Below are 27172 nucleotides of genomic sequence, written 5' to 3'. Positions count from 1 at the left end.
AAATGTTTCACACCAAGTAAAATCTCTACAGGATGTAGCACATTGTATACACAGTTTTACAGAATTACAGATTCTGTCTGTTCTTTTGTAAACCTTTCGATAGTCAGACAGTTTCCTTCCAAAATAAGAGTCTGAGATCGTCCATACTAAAATTAAGAATTTATAACTGTAAGGAACAGATGTTTTCATAAACATTTGCTATAATTAATCTCAACTAGAGGATTGAGGGAACAAAGCGTTTTTCCTGTTTCAAAACTTTATTGCCTTTTCCCCATATAGCCAACTCTGAAATCTTTTCTCTAATATTGTTAGTGAAACAATTGTACTCCTTATTTGGTATGTTTTTGAGAAAGAAAAACTGCTTTTTTTCCCCCCCATTACCATTTTTTTGCACCTTGAAAGTTATATTTAATGTGATATTTTCTTTCGGAAACAGTTATAAATTAAAGAAAACCTTTATAATGTGATAAAACCTGGTTGTTTATGAAGCCAAAAGTCTCTTAATTATTTGAAGGATTTTATATTTGATCTGATAAACATCAGCTTAAAGGAAGAACTATTCTATTGGTGTTATTTTTCATGTTTAATCATCTTAATTTTAAGGAGAAAAAAGCTCATATTTTAAATGTATAATATAGTACTTATTCTATGCTGATTATGGAATGTTTCACAGGAAATGTCTGCAAGCTGTTAAATAACATGTGTTGTAGAAATTTTCATTTAGCAAGATAGAGACTAATTTTCCTTACATCTTTTTAGTTTATTATATTATTAATTTTTAAAAGAAAAGGAAGGGTGTTGTATGAGTAATATTACCATACCTATGTTTTCAAAGAATTAGCAACATATACCTAGCTAGGTTAATTTTAAACATTTATATGTTTTTGGATTATTTTCTTCTATAAATTGTCACCATTTTTAAGTGTTGTAATCCTTTTTAGGATTTTTTGTTTTTTCAAAAAACAAAATGAACTGGAACAGTATTTTGAAAAAAGAGTAGAGTTGAAAGTTTAATAAGCGGGCTCAGTCCGCTTTTCCTGAACGCTGGCACAGCTGCACATATCTCACCAAACTCTCAAAAAAGAACCAGTGTTCTTTACTATCTGTCAACTATAAAATGTGTAAAGAAAGATAGGTAGCTATCATTAAAATTACATTTCAGCATTCAGTAACCATTTAATGAGTAGCATAATTATATAAGTATAGTACCTTAGATACTGTACTCAATAATTAAAAATAATCTCATCTTTAAAGTGAAAACTCTGTAATTACTGTTTGACTTATCCATGACCACTGTGATGATTTCCTGTTGCACCTTCAGTTGTTCAAAGTATATTAAAAGTATAAAATTGGATAAATCATTGTTATATTATGCTGTAAATATTATAAAAATGGAATATGACCTGATGTTTAAAAGTTACATTATATGAATTAGGAGTATAAAATATAATCATATTCTAAACTTTTAATTTGTTTTGAAAAACAAATAACATTTTTAATAGTGGCATACTATGGTTTCATAAAAGCTGTACTTTGAAGTGTATATTTTAAAAAATCGAACCATTAAATTTCAGTCAATAAGAATATATAACATTGGGGCATTGGTAAGCATTTTTTCCAACTTTAGTTCATTTACTTTTATTCTATAGTCTTTAAATTGATATGTATAATTTGTTCTAAATTTGATTTTATGAATATGACAGATTTTTGGGTAAAAATTTTTTCTCTCAATGTTTGATATTATTATAGGAGACAAATACCTTTTGATGTTGTTCCTTTTTCATGTTTTAAATTGCCAAACTTTTGACAGTTGAAACCTAAAGTTAACAGTTAAAGTTTTATAAAGAATATTAAGTAAGGCATATTAAAAGCTCATTAATTAATCACTACCTCTCAAGTTGGCTTTTTATTTTACCTCTGTTTACTAAATTCCTAGAGAGTGTCAAACAAGGACCTGGAAAATCATCCAGGTCGGCTCTCTGCCTCCTCTCTTTTGACAGTACCACTGATCAGGACGGGTGACTTGGTCACCAACAGAAAATTGCCTTTCTTTATACTGGTTTATAATTTTAGTTTTGTCTGTGATTCGTAAGAAGAAAATGTACTGTGCTTCATTTGTTCCTGATAGCCCTTACTTTGGTACTGTTACTGTCTAGTCTAGGATTGGCATTGGTTTATATTTTGAAATCAAAATGAATTTTTTACCTAAAAAGCTTTGAGTACAAAAGATAATTTGGGGAAGGGGGAGAGGATATATGCTTTTTGGCTAATATGTTGCATTTAGCTTTCACACAGTTTTTCAACTGAAATACTCAGTTTATCTCCATTATTTCAGTGTTGTAATTTTTTTCTCCAGGAGATTCAAATAAAAATGGAAGAAGAACAAGTTCTACTTTAGACTCTGAAGGGACTTTTAATTCCTATAGGTAGGTGATGAATACATGTATATATATACACATACACATATAATATTACAAGATAATGTATAAGATATATAATTATATAGGGTTTTGATCTAGAATAGTAAGGAAACACTATTTGTGCTTTAACAAGGTGACCAATGTGAACAATATTGTGTTAATGTTATTTTCTGCAATTGATAAGTTACAGAAAAATATAATATTCTAAATTTTTGAGTAAATGCACTTACTGCAGTATCTGTTGTTAGCCAATAGTAGGGTAATTGGAACGTATGCACATGTAGTATTCAGCTTCATTATAATCCATTTTTGTTTTTCCAGTATATCTGTTACGTTACTAAAGCTTCCTTTTAATTTTCCTGCTAAAATATAGTACCGCTCATGAGTGCCTAAGAGAGCTTAAAATGTAGTTCATGGTTGAATTAAGTGCTGTTTGCTAATATTCTGTTTAAGTTCTTCAGTAAACAGGGCTATACTTCTGAATTAGAATTTTTTTTAAAAGGATACACTAAGAAAATATGTATTTTACCTAATCCTTTCTTAATATTCTCCTCATAAGTTGAATTTTGCTTCAGTAAATGTTGATGAAATTTGTACCTTATATCTGGAAACTGAAGAAGAAGAAAGATTAAAGTATTTTCAGTAATACTTGAAAATTTATATACAGAGCCAAAGTGGTGTAAGAAATTGGTTATTTTCTTTTAGGAAAAAAGTGCAAATTCAATAATGATACATTTTAACATTATAGATGGCAATGCAGATTCTTGAAGAAACAATTTAATTGGCCAACATTGTCCTTATGGTTAATTACTTCTGATACTTGTGTAACAACACTATAAAATATATGCAAGAACCACTGTATATTTGAAAATGAATTTGAATATTAAACTGTGTCTCCTTTTCTATAATAATATGGAACTTATGCTTAGTTTATATTTTTATTTGTATACATATTATGTAGTCTTAATTGGAACTGTGTCATTTATTTCTTCAGATTTCAGGCAGGCTTTTAACATCTAGAGTCGGACCTTTTATATAGGAGGAACTAGACAAAAATGTAGTAAATGAAACAAGTTTTTACAATTTGTTTATGAATTTCAGAAATGAGATGGTAATTGAAACACTTGATATCTTTATTTTATACCAGTTGGGGTCTGTATAAATGATCAGTTGTTTAAGTGTCACAGATACCACAAAAGGCTTATGTTCCATGGTGTTCTAGAAGGGTATTATCACAGCAGTAAAACTCATATGTTGTTGTTAAATTTTCACTATATCCATCCTACCTTATAAATATTGGAATTGTCCAAATGCTTTCTGAGTCCTGAAACATAATATAAAGCTTGTATTTGACATACTAAACAATAGGTAGAATCCCCTATTTGAGTGTGTCACAGCTGATTGTAACAATAACCAAAAAAGTAAATGTGAAAGATAGTTAAATAAATATTAGGATTTGACATGTAACAGAGGAATCTTAAGATGGTAATATATGAAATCTATGATGGTAATTTATTAGGTATAAATACAATTAAACATAAACGAGACAAAAAGAAAAACTAATGTATTTCAAAAGAAGGAAAATCCCATTATATGTGTATAAATTCTGTTGTTGAATTATATTTTACAATTACATTTGTATTTTAGCCAATTATAGTAAATAGTGGATATAATATAAAGTTAAGAGAAATGTTTTCATTTCATTCATTTCATAAGAGAAATGAAAACCTTTCTCTTAACTTTATATTAAGTGAAGGTATAATATTATCTTGGGTTTTTTTTGTTCTTGAATAAAGTATCTTAGTATTATTAAATGATGATTGTATTTTGAAAAGTAACTCCTAGTGTAGCTTTGCACAATAAATACTAATGTTGTTAACTAAATATTTTTAATCAATGTCTGTCATTGTTTAAAAATGACAGGCATTGATTAAAAAGCTATGTTTTAATGTTAGAATATTAATTTATTGTTGTAATTACAAAGGGAAGATAAAAAGCTCAAGTAATACAGTCTGTAAAAATGTGCTTTTAATAGTTGGCAGGCCAGTGCCGCTGTTAAATACTGTTGTAGTATTTAAGGTATGAAATGAATATTTTTCCTCTCAGTAGGCGATAGCTCTTATAATGAGCTTACTTGTGGATTTGACACTTGGGTTAAGTGTAGAATTCATAGAAGCACAGCTCTGTGGTATAGCTTCAATTAAGGTTAACTGACAAAATCTAGGAATTGTTGCAGAATCACATTAAAATGGCAATAGAATTTTCAGTAAAATTTACTTTTGAAAACAAAAATTATTTTTTGTTGCCATTATAGCTCTTTAAGCTAACTAGAAATAGGTTATTAGAAAAACATAAATGTTGCAACCCTCAGATGTCCTTTTGCATGACAGTTCTACCTTTGTATTATTTAAACCGCCTCTGAAATCCTAGCCTTTCTTCACAATTAGACAACGCAGGCCTTAAACCTATCACCAACATACTCATAGTTTATATATACTTGTGTCAAAGATTTACTTTAGTTTCTTATCTATCAAATGAGCATTATAATGCCTAACCTGTTTCCTTCCCACAACTGTTTTAAAAACTCGGGTTAAAACGTATAAAATAAAGGCCTTTTGAAAATCTAAATGAGAAGTCATAGTATTAATTCTTTTGTGCTCACTTCATGTAAGTGGGTAACTTTGTTTCTTGTATTCACCATCAGACACATGTATCCTTTAACATATGTTGAGATTTTAATAACTTTTGAATTCAGTCTTGAATTGGACACTGAAATTTATATTCTTTCCACTGTTTGTATTATTATTATATTAGATTATGAGTTTCAAGAGGGCATAGTCTCTGGGGGTTTTCTTTGTTTTTTTTTGAGACAGGGTCTCACTCTGTCACCCAGGCTGGAGTACAGTGGCACTACCTTGGCTCACTACAGCCTCAACCACCTGGCCTCAAGCAGTCCTCTCACCTCTCAGCCTCCTGAGTAGCTGGGACTACAGGCGTGTGCCACCACACCTGGGTAATTTTTGTGTTTTTTGTAGAGGTGGGGTTTCATCATGTTGCCCAGGGTGGTCTCAAACTCCTGGGCTCAAGAAATCTGCCTGCCTTGGTCTCCCAAAGTGTTGGGATTACAGGTGTGAGCCACTGCACCTGGTCTGTTTTTTAAAACAATGTTTAAACATAGTGTGCAGGTTCAGATCCTGATTGTAAATACTCTGAATACTTTGGACAAGTCTTACCCTCAGTTTCTTCACCTTTGAAGTGGAGATGATAAAATACAGTTGATATGAGGAGTTTAATCAGATAATGGCATATGGTAAATGTTGAATAAATATTAGTTACTTTTTTATTCCAGACAATGTCATCATCATTGTCATCACTAACCTTTTGGTATTATAGAAATTGTTACAGTGATCTAATATACCAAAAGGAAGAGAAAAAATATGTTTTACAAGAAAATAAATTTTTTGTTGTTAGCAGAAAGAGTGCTTAAGAACAAGCCTAACCTGAGATTTGACACTCTCAATCTCTGACACATATTTCAGGTTACCTTTGAATAACAAATTTGAACACCTAGTAAAGATGAAAGGAGGATATTTTACTATAAATTCAGAGATGATATCTGGAACTTTGACAAATAAATTTTAAAATTTAAAATGAATGGACCGTAACTACAGCTTTATGTGCCTAATACTCATAGACTTTTTTTTTTTAATATACTGGGATGTTTACTTTGGATTTATATCGTCTTTTGATCTTGCTTCATGGATTCAGATAGAGTACAGCTGCATTTAACTCCTAAGGCACCAGTACGATTATTATATGATGCTTGAGTAATAGTCCAGATATTGTTTTGGAAATTTTGGTTAAAATTTGATTGCGTATCTCTGAACTAATTTGCAGATGATGCGTTAAAATGGAAAGTTTATAAGACTTGAGAAGACATTGTTGGTTTTGTGAAATATATCTTGTACTTTTTAAAGACCAATGTTAATATTGTCTGCCAAATTATATGAGCTTTCTCTGTTCCTTATTTAACCATTAAAACTGAGAGAAGAACATTAATGGGTATGAAAGAAGAATAGTCGTTTCCTGATTATCAGTTTGCTGATGTTTAACTTAGTGACTGTAGCACAGGCCACTCCTCTTCTCCTCTTCCCAAGGGCAGCTGACCTTCTCCTCGCCGAAAGAGGCAAGCCCCTTGCCAGCACATATGACTACAGACTATTACATTAATCTGTTTAGCTGTAGTACCAGCTGCTTGCATGTTTTTAATTATCTTATTAGATGGTATAACAGTGACCTATGAAATAAATTGAAGGTGAACATTTAAAAACTTTTGTTTTATTACCCTGTTTCTAAATATCTTTTTGATCAAATTATAACTTTCCTCAAAAGTTGACAGGAAATCTTTGTCATTTTTGAGTCAATGTTAGGCTTTTTTTTTCAGATTTTTAAAGTATAATGTCTTAATTCCCAATATAGAAAATAACTTATTTGTTGCCTCATTTATTGATAAGCTTTTTGTGTTTCTATAGCCAAAAATCTGCTGTAAACTTGGCTTAATAGTCAATTTATTTAGAGAAAACTCAGACCAGTTATTTGGCATTCTCAGGGAAACTCAAAATATTGCTTAATTTTTGTACCTCATCTTAGTTTTGTGTAAATGGCAGAGGACAGAATATAAATCATTGTAGATAATTTTAAATTTGTACATTATAGTTAACCCTAATTTTCAAGATTCTGTATAGACTGTAGTAAATCATCTAGTTTACTTAATATTTTTTTCAACTTAATTTCACATGACATTATATTTTCCAAAGCTGTACTCTTAAGAAAAATGTACACTCTTTTTCATCTTGACAATTAGTTACTTTAAAAATAATCATTTGTAAATGCAATGCTGACTTCCAGAGACAGTGCAAAATTATAAACACCGATGATGCTCAGTTAGAAGTTGTAGCCAATAAACTGAAGATTATAATAATTTAGTTAGGAGCTTTGGGGTTTGAATCAAAAAACAAAAGTTACTTGAATGCTAAAAAGATACACAGATACTTCTGTGTGTGTTTTTAGTTAATAAATCCTACACCTGGGCTAGTGGAGTGACTTGAGACTTAAAAAATTTATAGACTGGAATAAAGTATTTATTTATTTTTTTTTTAAGAAAACATTCATACTTTTGGCTTATTTTTTTCCTCTAACAAAATATTGTATTTCATATTTGAAAAGAGCTTTTATTGAAGAAATAAAGGGAACTTTATATTTGTATATAGTTTTTTTGTTGTTTGTTTTATTCCTTTTAAGGAGAGATGAAAAAAGACACTTGGCTCTTAAGCAATGGTGTTCGAATTTCTTGATATTTATCAGAGCTTCCAAGGTTGCCTACCTTTCTCAATATAATATGTTCTATATATAGCTCACCGAGTCAAAAGCTGTTCAAATTGGTAAAAAGTTTGTAAAAAGTTAAAGTCGGTATTGCCTTTTAAATCTAAAAGTTGTCTTTTCCTGCCTAAGAAAAAGTACATTAATTTGAATTTTCTTGAATCATTAAGTAAATTTGAAAAATTAGGCTTCAAGTTTTAGCACAAAGATTTGCATGTATCTTATTTGCATATAATCAATAATTTTGTATGCATCTTGTTTGCATATAATCAATCAGTAAATTTGAAAAATTAGGCTTTAAGTTTTAGCACAAAGATTTGTACTTATTTGCATATAATAATTTTGGAAGATGCGGGAAATATCTTTTCATCATTTACATTTATTTTTAGTATAGTACCTTTTACATTTGTATGTAAGAGAATTATATATCTCATAGAAATAACAACGAAACAGTGATTCAGTAGAAAGGAGATAATAGGGCAAAAGCCTACTTTGGCAGCAAGATTTAAAATTCAGAAATCTAGGTTCTAGTCACACTCTTAGAGTGATATAATTTTGTTAATCATGTTATTTTTGAGAATGTTGGCTTATTGGACGAGAGCAGGTGCAGTGGCTTACCCCTGTAATCTTAGCACTTTTGGAGGCTGAGGTGGGTGGATCACTTGAGATCAGCTGTTCAAGACCAGCCTGGCCAACATGGCAAAACCCTGTCTCTACTGAAAATACAAAAAAAAAAAAAAAAAGTAACGAAATTAGCCAGTGTAGTGGTGAATGCCTGTAATCCCAGCTATTCGGGAGGCTGAGGCACAAGAATCACTTAAACCTGGGAAGCGGAGGTTGCAGGGAGCCAAGATCGCACCATTGCACTATAGCCTGGGTGACAGAGTGAGACTGTCTCACAAAAATAATAAATAAATAAAAGCAGAATATTGGCTCAATCAATTTATTTGCTAGAAGTAATATGAAAGGTGATAGAGACCAACCTGAATCTACCATCCCTCTTCCCCACCACTCAGTCCTCTTAAGTTTCTAAGGCCTTGCCATTTTAATTATTTTTTCAGGGTTTCGTAGCTTAATAAGTAGAAGAGGAGGAAGGAAGGCCTAGAGTTAATGCTCCTTTCCTGATTCCATGAGCCTTACTTTTCTGATTTTGTTGTATTGCCTGTATATTGTTGAGGATCTATATAATGTTAAGATGTTCTTAAGAATAAATACATGATTTAGGGAATCAATTTGGAAAAAACACACAGAAATAAGACACACTAAAGTCTAGATCTTAACTCTACCACTGTAACCTTAGGCAAGGTAATTAACCTCTCTGATTCTTAATTACCTCATCTGTAAAATTGAAATGTTAGCATCTGTATCATTGAGTTGTAGAGAGCATACCTGTAAAATGTGTAAAGTACCTGGCCCTTGTCATCAAAACATAGTAGGTAACTACTGTTAGTTTTTTTCACCTTTCCTTACCCTCTGTCTTTTCTAAAATTTCTTTTAAGTTGTAATTAACTCTACTACCTGATGAAGTTGGCCCTTGCCTCAGGAAAGTTAAAAAAAAATTTTTTTTCTAGTTCTAACGTGGCAATAAATGAGTATTTAAAGAATCAGATGAATCTATAGTTATCTATAGGTTATATAGGAGGAACTTTTATATAATCGCTCCTTATATTTAATCTCATCAAATTGTCTTGCATCTTGTTTGTGCTTATATTTGTTCAAGAAGCATCACAACCTTTACAGTTAAATGATCACTTCAGAGAGCACAAAATGTATAGCCTTTTCATTTTTCAGAAATCAGTCATAGTATTACCTTTTGTTCTTATCTCCATAATGGAGGCTCTTTTGAGTAAAGAAAAATCGCATTTGAATGATGAATACATCTTCTTGAAGTAACTTATTATTTTTATGATAGTATCTGTGCTTCTTTATAATATACAATCTCTCTGAACTAATTTATTGATTACTTACAGCTTTGAAAAAATGTTACCCTCTATTTTGAAAAATCAACTGATTTGTTTGCATTTACAGCCCTAATTACCAACCCACACTGGCTTGAGCATACATGTTACAGTTTGAGTTCTTTTCCTTTAGAAACCCCTTCAAGCCCTTTTTGTTATCTGTTGCCAGGCTTTAGGGGAATTTTTTTTTCATGTTTGTTTATTTACATAGTCAGCTGAAAGCCTGATCATCCAAGGCTGTGTAAATGTTTATCTTTGAAAAGACAGGCATACATTTGAAATATGAGGATAAGCTGCTCTGAGTCAATCAATACTGAGAGTCCTTTCCCCTGGACACACTTCTGTTTCCTGCTGGTGTTCCCAGTTGAAATGCCTTGCTGTCAGTCCTATGGATCACTGTTTGTAATATATACTTTGGATATGGTGGTGAAATATACAAAGTCAATTAAATATTTGCTCAATACTGAAGTATGAGGAAATAATGCATAGAATTAAGGTTCAAAAATATAGTTAAAAATTTGAGAAAATGCATAGAATTAAGGTTCGTAAGTGGAGAGTTAATTTTTTTTTAAAAATTTACCAATATCTTGCTTATTTATTTATGCATTGGTCTGCTTTATAGTCCCAGGTAGCTCTATATAATACTTAGTTTCTGAATGTGTATTTCATGGACAATTTGACTCAAATAAATGATTTAAGGGAGAAATTTCTACAGAATATTTAGGAGTCAATATTTAACTTTTTTTTTTTTAAAAAAATATCAGATCGTGTTATCTTTTGATGCCAAGTTGTAGTGGTTACTAATTCTGTTTCCCCATTTTTTTTTAATCCAGAGCTTTTTCACAAGTGCTTTTTCAACATTTGTTTATATCTTTTTTGTTGTTGTTGTTCAAGGGAGCTAACTTATCTTCCATCATTATGTATATCTTTGTTATACTCCCAATATAGACAAACCAGTGTGCTAAACCTTTAAGACCCAAAGAGGAATTAAACACAGACCCTGCCCTTGGGGCATTTATGATGTAGCAGGGAGACAAACATGGAAACAACTAACATAGATGATGACTGGTATTATAATGGAGGCATTTATCAAGAAGTAGGGGAAGACCAGGCGCAGGGACTTACACCAGTAATCCCAACAAGCTGAGTGGGGAGGAACACTTGAGCTGAGGAGTTGAAGACCAGCCCGGGCAAAAAGCAAGACCTCATCTCTACAAACAGACAAATAAATAAATAAAATAATTAGTTAAATTTTAAAAAATTAGCCAGGCATGGTGGCACTTACCTCTAGTCCCACCTACTCAGGAGGCTCAGGTGGGACAATCACTTGAGCCTGGGAGGTTGAGGCTGTAGTGAGCTGTGATCATGCCACTGCATTCCAGCCTTGGTGACAGAGCAAGACCCTGTCTCAAGACAAAAAGCAAAAAGCAGAACCAGGGGAAGACCAAATGGTTGGGGTGGTGGGCGGTAGGAGGAAAATCTGTTTGCTAGGTGTTCTAGCGGGGGCAAGTGTTTCAGGGAGGTGAGCAGCATGTACAAAGACGATCTTCATTTTCCACTCTTCAGCAATGCATTCTTTTAGATTGCTTTTGCAGTAGAATGGGTAAGTTTCAGTTTGTTAAAAACACAGAGATTCTCCAGAGATACTGAGTTTATTAGGCGATTTGCGCATCTGGGATATGTAGGCCTTGGGAACCATAGGCATATCCAAAGAGGTTGAGGGAAGGGGAAGCTTTTAAAGACAAGAGAGGAAAGTACACACAATTTATTTTGAAACAGAGAACTTTGGTTACAGGAACTTATTGCAGGAGCTAACACCAGTTCACAAATGGAGACAGTTTGTCTGGCAAGTGTTCTTGTACATCAGTTAGCTATCCTTGTACTCATGTAGCAACCTGCAGTTTAGAAAGTTATTGGTAAAAGTTTTTGTTACAGACGTATGTGTATAAGAGCTCTTCAGGGAGTCTTTGTAATATTTCTTCAGTGTATGTGCATGAGGGCTCTTCCTTCTAAACCTGGCTTTATTTATGGTCATCTCTCAGTATTCTTGGGGATTGATTCCAGGACCCCCATGGATACCAAAATCACAGATGCTGAAGTCCAGCAGTCAGCTCTATGGAATTGGAAAGGATAGGAAAAATCAGCCCCTCTGTATCCATGAGTTTGGACTCCTTAGAATACTGTAGTCTCAGTCTGATTGGTATAAACCATGAATGCGGCATCTCATGTATGGAGGGCCAACTGTACTTTTGTTAGGGTTTGACAAAAGTGACTTCATTTTGATTTTGACAACTTTCCTATTTGAACTTAGTCATCAGTGACAAAATTATGCCCTTACCTATGAAGACAGCTAATGTGACCCATACAACATCAGTATTTACATATATATCTATTTCATTGTAGTGACATTGTTGCTTTACATGAGCTGCTATTTTGATAGTACTTGCTATTTGATAGTACTAAAGTTTTAAAATTCAGTATATCATAGTTTTATTTATTTATTTTTTTTGAGATGGGGTCTTACTCTGTTGCTTAGGCTAGAGGGCCATCTCAGCCCACTGCAACCTCCACTTCCTGGGTTCAAGTGATTCTTATGCCTCAGCCTCCTGAGTAGCTGGATTACAGGTGTGCACCACTGTGCTCATCTAATTTCTGTATTTTTAGTAGAGTGGGGGTTTCACCATGTTGGCCAGGCTGGTCTTGAACTCCTGACCTCAGGTAATCCACCCGCCTCAGTCTCCCAAAGTGTTGGGATTACAGGCATGAGCCACTGCACCCGGCGATGTTTGATGTATTTGAATTGATGATCAAAAATTTTAACTGAGGGTTAAAAATCTTTAAATCACACAAAAATAATTGTGAAATAGTTGATAATGATACAATTGAGAATGAGTATTAGGTACCTAGAAATATGAAAATAAACCTGCTATGGAATAAAAAACAACCTGCAAATAATAGAATATTTGAAATGTAAAAGATGTCCTTGTATCTGAACATATGGATATAATTTTCATTCCATGATTATAGATGTTATGTTCTGAGAGAGACTTTGAAGTAGTTTGGTTGACATAATCTCAAGGAGTTTCAAAGACTCTTCCAGGCTACTTTTTCATATTAGGACACTAATGCAGATGACATGTCCAAGTGTCTCAACCCATTAGAACCAAAACAGGGTAGTTGAACCCTATATCTTAAGCCTCATTCCAATTAAAAAAAAAAAACTTCTAAATCTTGAAGTTCTCTTGAACAGTGTAGCTCAACTTTCATAGATCTAGACACAGACTTATGTGTATTTTGTTCAGTTCACAGTAATAAACTTACAATGTCCAAAATAACTACTATTGTTTTCTTGCCCTTCCCCCTGCCTTACCACAGGGGAGCAGTTCTTAAAATACTTAATTGACTTTAAACAAAAGTTTATCCCATGGCCCATTTATCTTCTTTTTAAATTATCCCTTCTAGGTTTGTTTAGCCAGCCTGTTGCTGAATATGATTATATTAGGTTCATGATCCAAATCTTGGGTTTTTCCAGCATTGACCGTTTTTGGGTAACCAATAGAAGTAACACTGTGATCACCAAAGATTTGCCTTTCTAACTTTCAGGTATATGTGTGAGAAGAGGGGTATGGGAGGAGGCAGGGGAAGGGAGTGATAAAAACAAACCACAGGGAGAGGCAATGAGATAGATACGGGAAAGAAAAAGAAAAAGATTATATCCATATCTAATAGTCTTATTAGTAGCACCATTTATTTAGAAAAATTATATACTATGTTACCTCGCTTACGGAATTAAGTTGCTTTATGTAACCACATGTATTATTTAACTTTTAATGTTTGTTTTTTTTCCCCAGTTATATATGCGTATGCATCACTTGTATATTTATATCCCTTGAAACTTTATAGTTGTTACTTTAAAAATTGAATGTGTATACAAGTGAATTGTTGCCATCCTTAAAACATTTTAAGCTTCCTTGTCCAATGCAGGAACTACTGGCAATATGAAGCTATTTAAATTTGGATTTCAATTAATTAAAATACAATATGTAGTTCTTCAGCTGCACTAGTCATATTTTAACTGCTTAGTAACTATGTGTGGTCAGTGGTTACCATAGTGGAGAGTCAGATGTAGAACATTTCTGTCATCTCAGAAAGTTCACTTGCTTAGCGCTCATCTAGAGGTTATCAAGTGAACGATGGATTCAGTTAAAATACAATTGATTTTAATATTCCTTAGAGAAAGTATTTAAACACACATGTATTTCTATTTGGTAATACCCTATTAGTCAACACACTATTGGAAAACATGCTTTAAGTCGTAGGATTGACTTTTAATTAAGACATCAGGTTTTGCTAAATAAATGTCTATTTATAAATAACTGGAAAGTAATTTATTCTCTATTCTACCAGCCTTTCCTTTATAGTATTGGCTTATATTTGCAGACTGTGTGGCAAATTCTTTATCATGTTATAGAATGTTAGATATCAAGCCTGTGCCAGTTATCACAAATATCAAAGTAAATGAGGTGAGGTGGGGGTGGGAAGAAGGTAGGACAGGTCTGCAGGGAGAGGATTTTTTCCTTATTAATTATAGAGGAAGCATGAGTAAACCATGGAGTATAAAATAGACTTACTCCAGACAACTTCACAGAGATTGTCTGGTATAGGATCCTTTTCTCACTTCATTTCTAAATACCAGTCCTTTGATTAGTAATCTAATTATCTTTATTGTATATTTAAATTATTAATACAATTAAAAATCAAAAGTTTGTTATAAAATCAAAAAGCTCGTGATACTGCTTTTCTTGGTTTCCTTTTTTAAAGCATGATTTTTGAGTTTACCTACTTTAATATGACCCTGGATTTAGAAGCTCTGAAACACTATATTTTGAAGAAAATAATGCCTGTTTTTTTGTTGTTTTTTGTTTTTTCTTTAAAAAAGAGAGTATTGCAGCACTTTGGGAGGCCAAGGCAAGTGGATCATGAGGTCAGGAGATCGAGACCATCCTGGCTAACACAGTGAAAACCCATCTCTACTTAAAAAGTACAAAAAATTTAGCCGGGCATGGTGGTGGGTGCCTGTAGTCCCAGCTACCTTGGGAGGCTGAGGCAGGAGAATGGTGTGAAACCGGGAGGTGGAGCTTGCAGTGAGCAGAGATAGTGCCACTGCACTCCAGGCAGGGTGATAGAGAATTAAATAAATAAATAAATAAATAAAATAAAATAATAAAAAAGAGAGTATTATATTTAACAGTGCATAACTGTTTTAACTCAGTTCTTTGTGTTCCTGTGAAAACTGAGGTGAAGGCTCAAGGTTTCTCAATTTAAAGTTCAATTCAAACCTGAATCAAAACATTGTAATTTTAACAAACCTCTAGGCAATGAACTATTCTTTACCTGTATTTCAGTGGAGCCTCATCATATGATAACATGTTTCACCTAGACATATGAAGAAATACATTTTAAGCTTGTAATTATGCATTCTGTTTTATATATATATATTTATATATAAGTGATATGCCCTGATGTTTCATTATGGAGGAGAAAAAAAGCTTTAAATAAAAGTAAGTTTTAGAAAATTCTTGATATAGGAAGCAAAAAAGCCAGTACAGTTTCTAATTGCCTTTTAGAGACTCGTGAGTTCCCTCATTACCTGTGATTTAAGCTAAAAATGAGGTAATTATAGATAACATCAGTGTTTATCTGGTTGATCTTGGCACCTGCAGTCCTAATGTTGTAGCTTACCCATATCTGGTGCCACACTTTATAGTCTTATGCTGACATATCTGATTTACACTTTTCATATTTCCATTGATTTTAAGTTAGATATTCCTTGTTCTATTTGAATAGTATTTTCAAAATCATACCTTTAAAATGACTTAAAAGTATATACTCTTAAATATAATACTGGAATTATGGTACAGTCCTTGCATTGATAGAAGTCTTTCACTAATGTATTTTGATATAGATTAGAAACAGATTTAAAAATTTACTGGCTCCTCTTTGATAAAATAAATGTGATCATACTAAATATGGCAATTTTTAAAAATATTGGCATGCACTTTAGGATTATGAAATTGTATAAATCTTTTTGAATCAAGTTCAGCTTTCTTACCTTTTACTTCCTCAGCTTCAGATATTCTACCCATCTAACCCTGATCTAATCCTGCTTAAATTCTGCTTCATCCTGCCATGGCCGTTTTGTTCTATTATCTTATTATTCAAATTGCAATGAAATGATCCTGGTTGGCTGGCTGACCTTGTAAACTCCATGGTCGTCTCTGAGAGCTCCGTCTGCTATACTCCCCTATCACTATACCTCCCAGAGAGCTAGAAGCATCTCTCTACTCTCTTTTTTCTTCCACTGTCTTTGACGTGTTGGCTTTTCCCAAGGTGAGAATCCATTCTCTTAACCACTCAGCAATTTCACTGTCAGTAGAAGCCTAAGTAGCTCCTCTTAACCAACTATTAGAGATCTTCAGTCCTAAACTATATGTAGTCCCTTAACTCTTTGCTATTATTGTAGTCATTTGGATTTCTTCAGTTAGCCCACAAACAGATTGTTTCCTTTCCACATTAAGCTTAAAAGTGGGATAGAAACCATCATATAAATCTATACAGTGTAAAATTAGTGTATTCTATAGTGTATCAGCATTTGGGATAATGATTCAGAAGCTTTCTAGTCATAAATTAGCACATAATTTAGTCATTTATTAGTCATCATGTAGGTTATAAAAGTATTTAAACTTAAATTTAGAAGATATCAACAAATTTAGAAGATACTAGTTTCACACCAATGTTATGAGCATATATTGGGAAACTACTACATTAAAATATATAATTACAAATAGATATCTCGTTATAATCATCAGCTGTATTTATCCACTGCATATTCTAATTGCTTTCCATGTCAAAATAGCCATTGCAGGAGGCTTAACTACCTAAATAGGTCTTCTTAGAGGGAAGGTATCAATTACTGCTGCAGAAGTTGACTTTATTTTTTGAGAAATAATTGCATCAGTTGTGGCCTACATATTTAATAAGTTACAGTGTTCTTTCCTGAGGAGCACATGGGTAAGCTCAGAGTCCTTCTCAACATAGTGCTTCTAAGGCAGCTAGTACTGGTCTATTAACATTGGCCTGAGAAATGAAACCTACTCATCTTCATCTTTCCCTGCTTAGATGATGATTGTTTTCAGGGACCCAGTATCTGCAAGATAGAGTAGTTGCCACTAGATGGCACTAATGCTTTATCAAGGAAATCTTCAAGGTCCAGGTGGCTAATCCATTCCATTTAAGGTTTTACACACCTAAACACCCAGGTTCTTAACTACTCACAGGACTGTTGTTATCTTCTCAGTCCAATTAGTAAAAAGTTATCTGCATGTCCGTGGACTTGATATTCAAAAACTAAAAATCTGAGGAAGAAATAAGGGTATATTTCTATCTTGCCTTGTTGCCAGAGGTCATTTTTGCTCTTGGTATCTGGAGAATCATGTTTCCCTTTAGTGGTTACTTCCATGCCATTTCAGAAAGATGTCTTTCCTATTTCTCATTTCTTTATTCTCTTGACAAGTTATTTAATTTTTCTGAACCTTACTTTTCTCATTCATAAAGAGGGGTTAAAAATGTATACCCTAAGAGGACTGCTGTAGAGATTAGAAGTGATTCACCTGAAATACTATATCATAAGTGGGTCTTTTAAAAGCATTTCAATGGCATAATTTTCAGATTTTTGCTGTTCAGGCATATCGTAAATACATATTTTTCATGTAAGAATGAGTTTAGCAACTACTTTTTCTTTTTTTTTTAATTAAACTGAAAAATTTCACTACTGACACCTCAATATTTTCTATTGTTAATCATATCTTCCTCCAACTTCAGGAGGAGAGGCCTACCATTCATATCTGTGATTGTAAAAAACCTTCATTTTGATCCCTCTCCCATAGAAGGGCTAAACCTTTCAGCACTTTGCCGTCTGGAATCTGTTTAATGTTTGGTTAGCTCAATTCTTTGCAGTAGTATTTCAGTGGCTATGGTGCTACTGTTATTTTATATTCTAAGTTTTAATTTTGAAGTATCAAACCATTTCTTTCCCCTCTATACTACCAGAGTGCTTTGCAGTAATGATTTTATTACTGGTTTACATGTCCATCTATCCACTGTTTAACTTCGTATGTTTTAAAAAATGTGCCTGTGAGTGCTAAGCGCATAGTAGGCACTTAATAAATGTTTATATTTACTCTGTGTTACAGTTTATTGAAGAAACACTATTCAATAGAAACGAAAGACAATTAATATATTATCTTGTGGCCTTTATGCTCCTCTGTTGTTAGAGCTGTTCATCAGTTTGAGATGTTATGCCTTAATTAGAACTGTTAAGTACCCATGAATAAATTTAAATGATTGTAAATTTCAGAGATAATGTTTCCAATTCACATGCCTCAGTCTTCTTTTCTCTGTACCAACATTGTAATCAAGGTACAGGGTCTTATTTAAGCTAACAAATAATTATCCTTCATTACATAAGTAGTATGTAACTTGACCTTAAAAGCCTGCTTAACTTGACAAGATGGCAATGAATGTAGCCACCAGCTGTGCCTGTACTTTCACAATTTCTTGGTACTTGTGAATAGGAGCTGATTTTGGAAAAGACTGGAGGAGTCATTGCTTCATACTTCCCTCTCTTATCTGGAATACTTTGTGTTTTCAGTACACAGAACTGCATGGTGTCTCACAAATTATGATTCCTTTTGGGTTCAAAACGTTGTACATTTGAGATCTGTGCTTGTTCACAGACTACAAGCTATTTAAATATATTTATGGTTTTTGAAATGTGTATACATACCCCAGAGATATTGTGGATTCAGTTCCAAACAACTGCAATAAAGCAACTATTGCAATAAAGTGAGTCACATGATTTTTTTTTGGTTTTCTAGTACATGTAAAAGTTATGATTACACTATACTGTCAAGTATGCAATAGCATATGTCTAAAAATACATATACCTTAATTAAAAATACCTTATTGCAAAAAAAAAAAAAAAAAAAAAAGCCAAGGATCATCTGAGCCTTCAGCAGTTCTTAATCTTTTTGCTGGTAGAGGCTCTTGCCTTGGTGTTGATGGCTTCCCACGAGTCAGGGTGGTGGTTGCTGAAGGCTGGGGTAACTGTGGCAATTCCTTAAAAAAAAAACAACAGTGAAGTATGCCACATAGATTGACTCTTCTTTTCAATAAAGATTTCTCTGTAGTATGAGATTCTGTTTGGTAGCATCTTACCCAGATTAGAATTGTTTCAAAATTGGACTCAGTCTTCTCAAACTCTGCCGCTGCTTTCTCACTAAGTTTATTAAATATTCTAAATTATTTGATATCATTTTAACAATATTCACAGCATCTTCACCAGCAGTAGATTCCATCTCAAGAAACCACTTTCTTTGTTGATTCGTAAGAAGCAACTCGTAATTCAGTTAAGTTTTATTATGAGATTATAGCAGTTAAGTCACATCTTCAGATTCCACTTCTAAATCTAGTTTTCTTGTCATTTTTCCCCATCTGCAGTTACTTGTTCCGCTGAAGTCTTGAACCCCCTCCAAGTCATCCGTGAGGATTGGAATCACCTTTTAAAAACTGTTGTTCATGTTTCTATTTGACCTCCCCCATAAATCTCTAATGTTCTTAATGACATCTAGAATAGTGAATCCTTACCAGAAGATTTTGAATTTACTTTGCCCAGATCTGTCAGAGAAATCACTATCATATGGCACAGCTATAGCCTATGAAATGTATTTCTTAAATAATAAAACTTGAAATTAGAAATGACTCCCCAGTTCATGGGCTGCAGAATGGATGTTATGTTAGCAGACATGAACACACCATTAATCTCTTTGTACATATCCATCAGAGCTCTTGGGTGATTAGGCGTATTGTCAGTGAACAATGATATTTTGAAAGGAATCTTTTTTTTTCCTGAGCAATAGTTTCCAAACATGGGCTTAAAATATTCTTTAAACCGTGTTGCAAACAGATAAGCTATCATCCAGGCTTTGTTATTCCATTTATAGGGCACAAGGAGAGTAGATTTAGCATAATTCTTAAGGTCTCTAGGACTTTCAGAATGATTAAAGATTGGCTTCAGTTTAGTCACCAGCTGCATTATCCTGTAACAAGAGTACAGCCTGCCCTCTGAAGCTTTGAAACCAGGACTTGACTTCTCCTCCCTAGCTATGAAAGTCCTAGATGGCATCCTCCTTCAATAGAAGGCTGTTAAATCTACATTGAATATCTATTGTTTAGTGTAGCTACCTTCGACAGTTATCTTGGCTTGATCTGTGTAACTTACTGCAGCTTCTCGATCAGCACTTTCTGCTTCACTTTGCAATTTTATGTTATGGAGACGGCTTCTTAAACTCCATGAACCAACCTCTGCTATCAGCTTCCTCACCTTTCTCAGCTTTTACACAATTGAAGATAGTTAGGACTTTTCTCTGGATTAGGTTTTGACTTAAGGGAATGTTGTGACTGGTTTGATTTTCTATTCAGACCACTGAAACTTTCTCTGTATCAGTAGTAAGACTGTTTTGCTTTCTCATCATTCATAAGTTCACTGGAGTAGCACTTTTGAGTTCCTTCAATAACTTTTTTTTTTCTGCATTCACCACTGGGCTACCTGTTTAGTGCAAGACACCAAGCTTTTGGTCTAACTTGGCTTTAGATACACTTTCCTCACTAAGCTAAATCATTTCTAACTTTAGATTTAAATTAAGAGACTTATGACTCTTCTTTTCACTTGAACATTACAAGGCCATTGTAGCATTATTAACTAGGGAGGTCCAAGGAGAGGGAGAGAGACAAGGGACTGTTTACGGTATGGCCAGAACACATACAACATTTATCAGTAAGTTCACTGTCTTATATGGTTGTGGTTCATTTTGCTTCATAACAGTTACAATAGTAACATCAGAGATCACTGATCACATATCCCCATAATAGATATAATGAAAGAGTTGGAAATTTTGTAAAGATTATGAAAATATGTCACAGGAGACACGAAGTGAGCACATGCTGATAGACTTGCTCAATGCAAGGTTGCCACAAACCTTCAATTAGTTAAAATGCAGTGCCTGTGAAGTGCAGTAAAATGAAGTGACATAAAATGAGGTATGCCTCTACTCCTCTAATGTACTCACTGCTAATCTCATCTTTGAACATTGCTAAAAACTAGACAAAACGTTTGAACATTATGAGATATCAGTATATATGTGTAATTACTTGGAAATAGTACATATTTACAATAGTATAGGTAATAAAAATGGATTAAAATGGGGAAAAAAGCCCCACGAGATTTCACTGAATATTTATTTGGTGTTGGAGTGATTAAGAATTACTTAAGCAAGAGAAAACAATGGAAAGATCAATAAGAGAAAATAGTGTTAGATTTTAATTATATACAAATTTAAAAAGCGTCAATGTATTGAAAATTAAGACCACTGGGTTAAAAAAATTGGCTGATGAAGGCGTGATGTCTTTAATGTATGAAAACCTTTTCTCTTTAATCAATAATAAGGCACACTAAAAAGCAGTATTATTAACAAAAATATTAATTTTTAAAAGTATAGGATTTAGGCACACTGTCTCACACCTGTAATTCCAGCACTTTGGGAGGCTAAGGAGGGAGAATTGCTTGAGGCCCTTTGTAGACCAGTCTGGGCAACACAGCAATACCCAGTCTCTACAAAAAGTACAAAATTAGTCAGGTGTGATGGTGTGTGCCTGTGGTCCCTCCTGAGTTGCCTCAGCTACAGTGGAGGCTGAGGTGGGAGGATTGCTTGAGCCCAAGGAGTTCAAGGTTAAAGTGAGCTATGATTGCACCACTGTACTCCATCCTGATGACCAAGTGAGACCTTTTCTCTTTTTAAAAATGTGTGTGTGTGTGTGTGTGTGTGTGTGTGTGTGTGTTGGATAGTCCTCTGAGGACTTTTCATGTATTTTTAAAATTCTCATAATCATTTAAGTAGATTCTATTATTACTCCATTTTACAGATGAGGAAACTGAGGCACAGAGAGGTTAAGAAATTTGCCCTTGCTTGCACATCTTGTAAGTGGCTAGTGAGCTGTGTACCTTTGCTTACTGCGTGGCTGTCTTTCTGATCCCAAGCATGCACCTCTGATGTTCATTATCTTAACCACTATCCTGTACTGCTTAAAATGGGTAAAGGGCAAAAAGCAGGTTTTACAAAGGAACAGTAAAATGACCCAAAAGCATGAACAATTTTTAGTTCAGTAATAATACAAATTAAAGTAAAACCAATTTTTTTTAAACTAATAGAGCAATGAGAATAAGAAATTTTTGTGGAGTGGTGATAGAAATGCATTTCTTCCAGCATGGGTTGGAATGTGTGTCTCATTTAACAGTCTTAGCCCGAAGCCACTATTGGCGGAAGGCTTGTTGTGATTGAGGATCACAACGCTACTGGGTTAAAGCTGGAAGTTCTGCTGGTGGCAGTAGGGAATGTGTCATTGTCTTTGATCACTCTTCTGGAACTGTGTGGAGAAGATGCATTTTGTCCCATGGTCAAGTTTTGAACTTTTTGTGTACAGTTCAGTTCATTACTCTAAGCATAGTATGCAAGATTATCCTTTCTCAAAATGAGTAGGGTCTAGCCAGTGACAACCGCACGTGTGTATAACAGAAGAATGATTGAGGATTTTAGTGGCTTTCTTTTTCAGAAATCTCTCAAGATATTGCCATCAGGGTTTCAGCTTTGACAATAAATGTTCAGTTATATGTAAGTTTTATTGTGATATGATGGAATTTGAGAGAAATTTCATAAAGCTAATCTCAGTAGCCTCTACTCAAATGATTCTTAATGTTTAGTTTGGTGCAAGATGCAGGGAATATAGGTCTGATTCCTTTATTCAAACTCAGTAAATGGTTTGGGACAATTAATTTCCAATTGTTTCCCAGTAGAGCAGATTTACTTGTATATTAATGAGGCACAGGTGTTAGGCCCCTGGTGTCTGCAAGCCTGGGAGGCATATTTCAGTTGTTTATCTACTCAGTCATAGGTACTGCAAGGTACTCAAGCTTGCCTTTAACAGTTTTTACAGTGAGGCTTTTTAATTTTTTGATTTTTTTAAAAATTTGCCTACACCTGTTAAAATTTTAAAACTGATAATGTAGAAAGAACTTGCAATTTCAATAGTGAGCAGCACTAACAGTTAAAGTAGTCTTCTATTATACTTTACTGTCCAGCCTGACATTAAAGAGAAATTGGTTCATTTAAACAGGTATTTCACATCAGAAGCCATATAATCAACATTACACTTCTTTGTTGCCTATTTTTGGAGCAGGTATGTTTTTATCATTGGCTAAAACAGTCATATATTTATATTATTCATCTTTTTCTTGTTTACGTACTGAAGTGTACTATCAGCATTTTAGAGGAAATGGAATAACCTCCATAGACATTATGAATTTCAGTAGCTGGCGTAATTATAGCTATCTACATATTCATTAAATCTACGGAAGAACTGTGTCCAAAAAGACAGCCATGCGTTCAGAAACAGTACACAACTAAATATATATGTTTTAAAAGTTGCATTTTTTAGACCTACTTACAGTTAATTTCCCGTAATACTTCTCTCCAAGCAGAGGAATTTTAACAAAAGGATTCTCATGCTTTGGTTTCTTTCATATAGGAAAGAATGGGAAGAACTATTTGTAAACAACAATTACTTGGCAACAATAAGGCAGAAGGGGATTAATGGGCAGCTGAGAAGCAGCAGGTTCCGCAGCATTTGCTGGAAGGTAAGAAGAAAATATTTATTTACAGTTTCTGGTTGCAATATATCAACACATTACCTGATGCCCTGGAAGATTAGCCATGCAGGGGATCACTGAATTTTCCAAGAGATTTCACTCCCATTATTTTGACTATGTATGTTTATCTTTCATAGGACATTTACTAATAAGGTTGTTGAACTACCTTAGTCCTGAGTAAGTGATAATGGTAAAAGAGTCATATAAAATAACTATCTTTTCAACTGTTTTGATGGTGCCAAATTCAGAGCAACACTTTTACACTCCCCAGAGTCTTTTGCAGAAATTCTTGAAGATTTTCAAGAAAAGGCAGTGGTGGGGGTTTAACTTTTAGGTTCCTATTATATCAAGTGCCATATAATGTTATCCTCCCTTTTTTCTTGATAAATGGCAGCAGGAAAATATTTTTCACATTTCATTTAGTAGAAACACAAAGTGAGGGGTGGCAAGAAGTGGAAGGAAATTGGATCACTCTCCTTTAGGAGGAAAAGGAGCACTGATTACCAAAACTAGTAATAATAATCTATAGTTATCTTTTTAATTACATTGAAGTATTGTTTGTTTTTGTTTTCTAAACATGAATTTATTTAGGTTTAGACTCATTTCTGGAATGAATTCTATCAAAAGTTTTTAGGGTTATCTGCATAAATTAAGCATACAAAGTCTATGCAAGTAAAGACAAAAGAAACACATAATATATTAGACAGTTTTAGGTTTAATAATTTAGATTTAGTAATTAAAATACACTTTTCTTCTTTTAGATGCAGGCATTAAAGGCAGGAGACCTGCTGCTAGAATATTTGTATACAAGTATTTGTGCCCCACCCCCATTCCCTGTTGTTTAACTTTTAGTATCTTTCATTTGTTAAAAATAAACCTAAATCCAAATTTATTTTAATATTGTATTAAACTAAATTAAATCAAATTTGTCATTTTAAGAATGTTTGTTATTTTCATAAGCTGACTGCCAGCTTTAAATTACATTTTTTTTTCTGTAGAAGGAATGCTTTCATGACTCAGGCTATGCCCTCAGTGAGACTGCTATTCACTATCTTTTACCTGCTTGTTTTAAAACAAAACCTTAAATGTAGCAATTACTAATCAGACTCTGTGCTTCCTAATAACCCCCTACCACTCCCATTAAGACTAGAATGTAAAATGTGAATTATATTTGAACCTCAATGAATTTTTCTTCCTTTTTAATGTAAATCTGAAGGGGAGTTTGATTCTATTTTGTGGTATAGCCTTTGTTCACTTTTTGAATTTTCTGATTATATATTTCTTAAATATCTCCAAACAGAAATTGTTAGGAATTAGAATGATGATATGAATATGAAATATCATGAATATTATTTCTTTCAATGTTCAGGTGATTCAGTTTGGCATAGTTTCACATTTTATATCTTAAGATATTTACAAAAGTTTCTTCTGTTTTTCTTGACAGCTATTTCTTTGTGTTCTTCCTCAAGACAAAAGTCAATGGATAAGTAGAATTGAAGAATTAAGAGCATGGTATAGCAACATTAAAGAAATAGTAAGTAAATAGTACATTTAATTAATGTAATTGTTTTCTTATATACACTTTAAAGTCCAGTAGCCTCTGATCCTTGTGTGTGTTTTTTCACTTTCTTTACTAGCATATTACAAACCCAAGGAAGGTTGTTGGCCAACAAGATTTGATGATCAATAATCCTCTTTCACAGGATGAAGGGGTAAAGTTCGTCTTTATTCATATCTTAACCTCTTTTGCTTCTAAGAATATGTTTATGTGACTGTTTGCCAATCACCATGAAAGCAGTATATTTCATGCCAGCTGTTTTCTTTATTCCACATACAGTACCACCTAAAACCTGGTAGAATGATTTTACATTATATATGTATTATATATTATATTACATGTTATTATATATATATGCTGTGTTGTAGGAAATTTATGATCTATTTCTGTGGAATAGCAGTACAAAGAAATCTCAGGATTCTGTAAGAACTAAGGGTAAAATGTAAGAGCATAAAGATGAGAATAGAACTCTTATCAGGGTTGCAGTGGGGAATTGGGTAGCTAAGGAAGGCCTCCCTTCATGGTAAAAATAAAGAAGGGCTCACTTAGCAGGGCTAACTCACAGGAAGAAAGAAGTAACCATTTGTAGTGAGTCTATGCAGAAGCTTTTAAAATATCAGGTCTACTTCTACTCATGTTCTAGTGAAGACAAGGAATAATTACTACTTTAAAGATATTATGTAACTGTGAAAGTGTGAGTGCTCTAATTTTTGCCTATTTACCTAAAAACACATTTTTTCCCCATTTAATACATAGTGTTAGCATTTCTCTTTCCTGATACATAAGTATTTGTAGACTCTTTGGTATAAGAACATAAAATATTAAGTAATTTTTAAAAACTTTCCCTTAAATTCACATTTTAAAATGTACATGAAAACCTATTGGATTATAAAACCAAGCTCTGTAGAAAACTTTACCCATCTTTCTTAGTGCATTGGGAATTCCGGTCAGGTTCAAGCTGGGGACAGTTGGCCCGTGAGTCCTGCTGTAATCCAAGCACCTTTCTGTTGTTACAGGGGTAGTAGCAGTAGCATATGGCAGTGAAAAGTATTGTTCACTTTATATAGATAATAAAAGTTTTAAGAATGTACACTAGTTTCTCATTAACCACAGGGGATTGGTTCCATGCTCCTCATGGGCACCACAATCTGCAGATGATCAAGTTTCTTATATAAAATGGCATGGTATTTCCATATAACCTGTGTATATCCCCCTGTATACTTTAAACAATCTCTAGATTACTCATAATACCTAATAGATTGTAAATGCTAAAGTTGTTATACTGTGTTGTTTTTCTAATTTGTATTTTTTTTATTGTTGTATTGCTATTTTTAGTTTTTTCCCAATATTTTTGATCCACAGTTGGTTGATTTTTGTTGTAGGACCTGCAGATAAGGAGGGCTGACTTCATATGATAATATCAAACTGGAAAAATTGATGTTAGAGTAAAGATGTGTTTCTGAGATTAAACTAGATTTTAATAAAAATTACCCCAGTCTCGGGTTTTCTATCTGCAACGTGAAACGATAACTCAGAGAAGAATAAATTTAGCCATTTAAATTATTAAATTGAAATCATTAAAAGTAAAGCAAAGGTGTGAGACTATATAATAGATTGTTTTCCTTATTTCAGAGTCTTTGGAACAAATTCTTCCAAGATAAAGAACTTCGATCAATGATTGAACAAGATGTCAAAAGAACGTACGTAGAACTATTTACATGTTACTTTCAATAATTCAAATTGTTGTTATCTCTTTCTAATTTTAACAAAACACAAAATCTGAGAGGCATCTTAATTGAATGCAGTAATCTACTTGTGTTAATAACAAACTTTTTTTTGACAAATTGTGATAATAAGGATTGCTTTCTCCTCTAACGACACAGATTTCTATGTTCCCTTTTTAAAAGTAAATTACATTTATAATATTGATAATCTTCAATAATATTTAATTAGTTTTATCAATTTCCAACAATTATTTGAAGTCATATGCACCTTTTTAAGGTTATATTGTATAGTCATAGTGTTATTGCCAGAAAAA

General features: G+C 33.2%; 1 protein-coding gene across 12 annotated transcripts in view; it reads left to right on the top strand.

Annotated features, from left to right (window-relative positions):
* TBC1D5 (TBC1 domain family member 5) overlaps window positions 1–27172 on the top strand; it is a 567416-nt gene that overhangs the window by 280241 nt on the left and 260003 nt on the right. For 11 of the 12 annotated variants that reach the window (XM_073023627.1, XM_073023630.1, XM_073023626.1 and 8 more), the window contains 5 exons: window positions 2357–2426; window positions 23456–23564; window positions 25021–25110; window positions 25214–25288; window positions 26767–26834. In XM_073023627.1, the coding sequence (XP_072879728.1) occupies window positions 2357–2426; window positions 23456–23564; window positions 25021–25110; window positions 25214–25288; window positions 26767–26834 (412 nt within the window). The remainder of the gene's footprint in view (window positions 1–2356; window positions 2427–23455; window positions 23565–25020; window positions 25111–25213; window positions 25289–26766; window positions 26835–27172) is intronic. The other variant, XM_073023632.1, reaches the window with a different exon arrangement.

Source organism: Chlorocebus sabaeus, chromosome 15 (genome assembly GCF_047675955.1).
Source record: "Chlorocebus sabaeus isolate Y175 chromosome 15, mChlSab1.0.hap1, whole genome shotgun sequence".
Lineage (NCBI taxonomy): Eukaryota > Metazoa > Chordata > Mammalia > Primates > Cercopithecidae > Chlorocebus > Chlorocebus sabaeus.
This window is presented reverse-complemented; position numbering and strand designations above follow the sequence as displayed.